This window comes from Cariama cristata, unplaced genomic scaffold (assembly GCF_000690535.1).
Source record: "Cariama cristata isolate BGI_N322 unplaced genomic scaffold, ASM69053v1 scaffold17620, whole genome shotgun sequence".
NCBI lineage: Eukaryota > Metazoa > Chordata > Aves > Cariamiformes > Cariamidae > Cariama > Cariama cristata.
In genome coordinates this window covers 59,262-65,527 of record NW_009593179.1, presented here as the reverse complement: position 1 = coordinate 65,527, position 6,266 = coordinate 59,262, and the positions used below count along the sequence as shown (strand labels likewise).

The 6,266-nt window shown below is 46.4% G+C and overlaps 1 protein-coding gene across 1 annotated transcript in view; it reads right to left on the bottom strand.

The window, feature by feature from the left end:
* Window positions 1-6,266, bottom strand: part of LOC104168769 (protein phosphatase 1 regulatory subunit 12B-like) — a gene marked incomplete at its 5' end in the record, with an annotated part of 51,001 nt that overhangs the window by 17,812 nt on the left and 26,923 nt on the right. Inside the window, one exon of the mRNA XM_009709477.1 lies at window positions 2,940-3,165. Coding sequence (XP_009707779.1) covers window positions 2,940-3,165 — 226 coding nt within the window. The remainder of the gene's footprint in view (window positions 1-2,939; window positions 3,166-6,266) is intronic.

Here is a 6,266-nt window from a genome sequence, read left to right as displayed (position 1 = left end):
CGTGAGATGCTGTAGGCACAGCATCCATGCGTTTGTAATTCACCCCTAGCAGAGCCAGTGCTGTTTCGAGTTCAGCTGGACAAATGCATTTGCAATGTGAGACAATTTGATGCTGGCAGGAGATCATCAAAACGGCCAAACAGCAATGTTTGTCAGTGGCTCCAAAATTCCCATGAAAAAGAAAAAGAAATTGCCTGGCAAAAACACTGACTCTGGAAGATGGCACGTTTCCAGCCTCTCAGCATCGGCACACCGCAGTGCTGCAGCGGAATTCAGGGAGGCTGAACGTGCAGCTGGGGACATGTAAATCTGCACGGCAGCAGTTTGGCCGAATGTCCAAGACATATGGCTCTAACACCAGGCAGCGATTCACCACGGTCCGGCCAGGCAGGCGGACTACATTGCATTCCTCCAAACTGGTTTCTCCTGTGCTGCCTTCTTTTCTGGTTTTTTCCTTTCTCCCCTTCGTAATGACACGAGGCATGATTCACAGTATTTTCCAGCTACTGAAGCGTTTGCTGACCAATTTAGCTAGCAAACAAGTAGCAGGTAAAATGCCACAGATGAAACGCTACGGTGGGCCAGTGTAAGGCTTTTTGGCCACCAAAGGATGCAAACCAGCACATTTTGCTAGTCGTTCCTCCCCAGACCTAGCAGTCTCTTCGGCTTTAACCTTCTGGCTTCACGCAGATAATTTAAGCTCACAAGTTAGGAGACATCCCTGTGATCTAATATTAGATGATAAGCTTGTTTATGTTTTTGTTGCTAAGAGAAAGCTGGAGCTTTGGAAACACTGAAGCAGACCAAATGCTACTGCAACAGCTGCCGGTGGGAACTGAAATCCATACAGTGCTTCCCTGACAACTGTTTGCCATTTTCCTTTTTTATTTTGTTTTACTGGAATTGGTCTCCTTCCAAAATAAGCTTTTCCCATTTAGGTGACCTCGCCTGTTTCTCTAGGTCCATGTTTTTCTAGTTCAAAATGTGCAGGCAGTTCCCCAGTCGCTATATCCTGCTGTTAGAACATACATTCATAAATAAGGTTTCCTCCACCCACAAGCACAATGCATTATTGCCGTGTTTTTTTTCGTCTCAGTAGTTTCAAAGTATCAATTAAAGGTGGGAGGAATTTTCTGGTGTGGTTTTTTTTTTTTAAACTATAATTCATAGGAGATGGTTCTCTAATAAAAATGCAGGAGACTTAAACAGATCTTCTATGTTATTCATAGAAACTGATTCGGCAATAAATGCCAATGCAGTAATATTAATAGATGCTCTTTTGGGCATCTACAAGTACTATTACAGTCAAGTTCCCCGTCTCCAAACAGTGCCAAAAGTCTGGTGGGTTTTGTGGAGCCCACTTCTCCAGGGAAAAATCTAAAGCTTCTGCAACTTGATTCTGGGCTTGCCAAAACGGAGATACTGTTGTGAAACGGTCTGAAGTGTGAACTGAAAGCACAATACTCGCTCTGTCCTCTTTTGCACAATCTCACTTTGCAGCGGGAGTATCTTTTGGCAGTTCACCTCAATTCAATTGCAAATGACACCAAGCCAACCGACCCCTAGCAAAATGACAAGGAGCATACAGAGGCACTCCTAATATTAAACGTAAGCGTTCTCACAGACAAAGATACTCTCCAGTAGCTATTTCAAATTACGGCCTGGCATACAGAGTTGATACAGAATGCTTGCAATACCTTCAAAGCACTCCCTGTGCTAGCTCTGGAAAGAAAGCCCAAACAGCATTAAAAGTTTGAGTATTTTCCAACCAGCGCAGACTCCCTTCTTTCTTGGATCGGCTGCAGCTGAAGCTAAGAGGAGTCCTCCCTCCATGGGAGAGGTCACGGGGTTGGCTGCCGGTTACACGGCACTGCTGAGCTCCACCATCTTTACCTCTGCAAGCTGATCATTTCCATTATTGCTTTTCACATCCTTTGGCTTCTGGCCATTTAAAATACGTCAGAATACCATCTCCATTCAGGAAGGTCTGTATTTTAAGAAGTTATTATTTCAGTTTGGAAGAATCTAATTACTGAAAACACTCCATGAACTGGTTGTTAGTTAGAAATACACAGTTCATCGCTGCATTTGATTTATTACCATTTACTTTCATCAATACCACCACAACAGACAGATTTTGCAAAAGTTAACCTGTTCGCAGGAATAAATACAGATCATTTGATATTCTGTACTTAAATGCTCATGGTAAATTTCCTTTGGAAAGAGCACTGGCTACCCCAGGTTTATATTTCCTCAGTCTTAAAATAACATCATATGATAAGAAAGAGATACCACCAGGTAGATTCAGAGTAATTCAAAATGCTGCTACTGCTGGAATAGCCTTGGTTGCACACGGCAGACTTTTACACCGGTGCGAAGTCTTCCTTTACAGTCAACCGAAAGAAACGCGTGCTGCTAGAGTGCAGTCCATCTCCTCCTCTATCGCACATCTACATGACCCAGGAATGTTTGTTTCCCCCCATTAACTGCAGAGAGAATTTAGGGGACTCATGCAGTAAAGATGTCTCTATTAGGGCATATGTAAACATAGCTGAGCAGAACCAGAGGGATGGATTTTATCTGAATGTTGTCTCAGTCCAACGCTCTTTTTAGGATGAGATTCATGTTACAGAACCTACTGCAAGCGACTACTGGGCTGCCTGTCCCTCTACACAGAGGTCTTAGGGACTGAGATTAGTAGCTCAGATGGCTACTGAAGAAAAAGGCTGAGACACTGAAAAGACAAGGAGAAAGTTATGAAATTAAATTTAACCTATAAGCCAGTGATGACTCAGTTCAAAACCTTAAGATGGAGCAGGGACAGCAGCCTGGAACTCCACGTAGCATCTAAGAAACAGTTCTTACAACCCCACCATCACCACCACGTGAGACCTGACCACAGAGGAGGACCGACACACACCGGCACTCTGCTCACTAACCTTCTGCGCTCCCTGGCTTCCTCAGCTGAGAAGTCCTTTCCTGTAGTTGAGGCAGCACCGGCATTGGCAATACCATTAGCAGAGCCGAGTATAGCACGATTTGTGATTACACCTAGAGGGGTGCTAGCAGAGATGCCCTCTGTATTTTTCTCTACAGCAGAATCAGTGTGTTGCCTGAAAGGGGCTCTGAAATAGAGAAGACATAATGGAAAGCAAAGCAAGTGAACTCAACTGCTGACCGAGACCAGCCACCTCAAGGGAGCATCGACAGTTCATTCTCCTCGTTCTAGACTTGTGTTTTTGTAGAGAACAGCACACATTAAAATGAGTTTTTAAAAACTTGTAGAAGAATAAGCAGGAGGAATTCATAGTCTTCACATCCTTGTTTGTAGCAAAAATGATTAGAAAATGTACCTGGCGAATAAGCAGAAGGAACGAACTCCAAGAGCTTGTACACTGAACGCCCAAGAGCAGCCTGAGCCACACATTGGGTCTCTAACAGGGTAGGAAGAGGGCACAATTGGCTACTCCAGTGAGCGAAGAAGCTAAGGTCACATACGGGCTGTTAATTGCCTGCTGGTGTATACGTACTCCTGAAACTGCCCAACATAACCATTCTGGGATTTCTTATCAGCGCTTCCTGAGTGGAAGCACACTTCCAATCCATAATCCACTCCAGAATTCAGAACTTCTAACCCAAATGTTGATTTTCTGCAGCATTATCTCAGCTGTGAGCCGTTACCTGGTATACTGGCGGGCTGATGCAGTAGTGTTCGCACCGAGAGATGTGGGACAGGAAGAGACAGGTTGCCACGGGGTGCTCAATGAGGTAGATGAACCAATGGTAGTGGGTGAGGTAGCTAGAGATGTATTGCGACTGGCTGAAATGTAGGGACTGCTGAAGTCACTACTTCTACCAAATGAAGCACTGTAAAACATCACAAAATCACGTCCTTCAGAGCACAGTAAATATTCAACAGAACATCACCACAGCTGGGCTCTCAGCTGGAAAGGGAGCAAGTATTAAATCTTAGCAAAACGTATGCAAGGAGATTAGAGGACACCGGAGTTGCTGCAGGTCGCTCGCACAGGCTAGCACTAGCACGACCCCTCTTAGCTAAGCCCAGATGAGTTTCAGTGCGATAATAACGGCGTGGAGGTGAATCGGTGAAGATCAGGGAAGGGGAAAAAACCTTACTGCAGTGAAAGCGGCACACGCAGAGCACCCCTGTGTACTGGGAAAAGGTAGAAACAATGAGCCAGGATGAGGTTGCTTAAAGCAGGGAAGGAGAGAGTGACATAAGCAGGTCTGGCTGCATCACCTCCTAAAGATGCCCAGGACTTCCAGTTTTAAGAACTTGTTTTCAGTGGCATAAAGCTTTGGCAAAGATGATCAGTTCAGGTTTTAATTTTCTTTAAGGCATGTTTGGCACAAACCCTGTATTTCTGGAAAATAGCTACCAAAACTGTCCAAAAACATTCAAGAATGAGCAAGGGAAATACATATTTTGCCAGTTTAAAACAAAACCCTTAAAACCATTATTACTGAAAAGCTGAAAGTGTTTAAGTGCTCATACTTTGGAGAAGAGACAGGAGAAAAGGACAAAGGCTCTCATACAAGGATGCTCCCTTTCATTCTTTCAGAGAAAATCTACCCTAAGTGGGAGAAGTTGCACACCTCTAAAACCAGACTTCATGAAATCTGGCAAAATCTCCTTATTGCATGTGCCAGAGCCCCATATACAGACTGCTTGTTGTCTGCACAGAGCAAACGAGCGTGCATGCATGATCTAGGACCCTGCCACGTCTTTCCCAGCAACTGGTATTGCTGGTTGCTACTGGTCAGACTGGGCTGTCTGCAGGATCAAAGGCTAGGAAGGCTGGAAGGCTGCCTCTCACCTCCTGCATCCTACTAACTCCCATGCCAGTGCACATGGTTGCACCAGGAATAAAAGCTGACCTAGAGGAAAAGCAGACCGGGACAAAGAGCTGCAGGTTTATGGGAAAGCCAGGGACAACATACTGGAACTGGAAGTCAACACTAGAGCAAGAGTCAGACAGAGCAGCTCAAGGTTGAAATACAACTTGAAAGGGGCAGGACAACAGCCAAGGACAGGAGGTCAGAGGAAGGATCCAGTCCAATTCACTTAGGCACCCAATTTACAAATCACTTTTATATGCCAAGGCCCCCAGCCAGCCCAGAACAAGCAGCTCGTCCCTACACAGCCAGAGGAGAGAATGTGGCATCCTGGAAGGCCTCCGTGGGGGAGGAACTTTACATTTGGGCTCTTCAGTTGATGGCTGCTTGCCATATCCAGGTCACAAAGGAACAAGCAAGTTATTGTCACCAGGTAGCAACCTCCACCAGACCCGAAACAACATTTCCTCTGGAAAGCCGGTCCCTGCCCGGAGCACGGGGGAGCGGGAAGTCCTGTTGGAAGCAAGTGCCTCCCTTCTCGGCTCCCTGCATCAGAGGAAAAGGCCAAGCCCTGGCGATGGGCTGGGAGGAGGGTGAGAGCAGGGAGCTAAGGCTGGCTGGTGTGGGTGTGCAGAGCAAGCGGCTGTGGAGTTGCAGAAATGAGTGTACTGAGGAGATGATGGTAGCGGAGCGTGCGCCAAGGGAAGGAACAAGAGGAGCGTCAGGGAAGAAGGTGGTGGCAACCCTGGGGGGAAGTAGGGTTGATGTGGCACCATCCTACGAGAGCCCAAGGCAGAGAGGCTGGGGCACGAGGGGTGGCTGCAAAAAAAAAAGAGAAGGAACTTGGTCAGGAAGGGAAGACACAGGAGGGTTACTAAGACCTGACAAGGACTGTCTTTCAGAAGGGAAAGGTAATGGGTGAAAAGGGGAGACAAGAGGATGGAAGCAGCACCAGGTGCCTGGGAGAGCAGAGATGTGGGGGAGCTGACAGGGGAAGGAGTGGGAGGAATGGAGGAAAATAGCATGGTGACAGCGTTGTGCTAACTACACACACACCCCCCCCGGCTTGGAGAAACGTGATGCTGGGGCACTACGCGCACACTCCTGCTCATGAGACAGGAGTCAAGGCATTGCCAGCTCTACAGGAATTCCCCTCCCTATTCTGTCACCTTGCATGGGTGGCACTGCAGGGTTTGAGGAGGACTCAAAGGCATTTATTCAGTTGTTCACGTTTAATCTGAACAGGACCAGAAAACTGCAAGAAAAAGGTTAGCTAGGGAATCTTGTTAATTAACAGATGAGTTCATATGAATCTGTAAAAGGGAGGATTATGAATTTATGCTGAAGAATTCAACATCAGAAATAAAAAAAGGCACTGACACGCTCCTACTTGTTCTCTAACATAACCA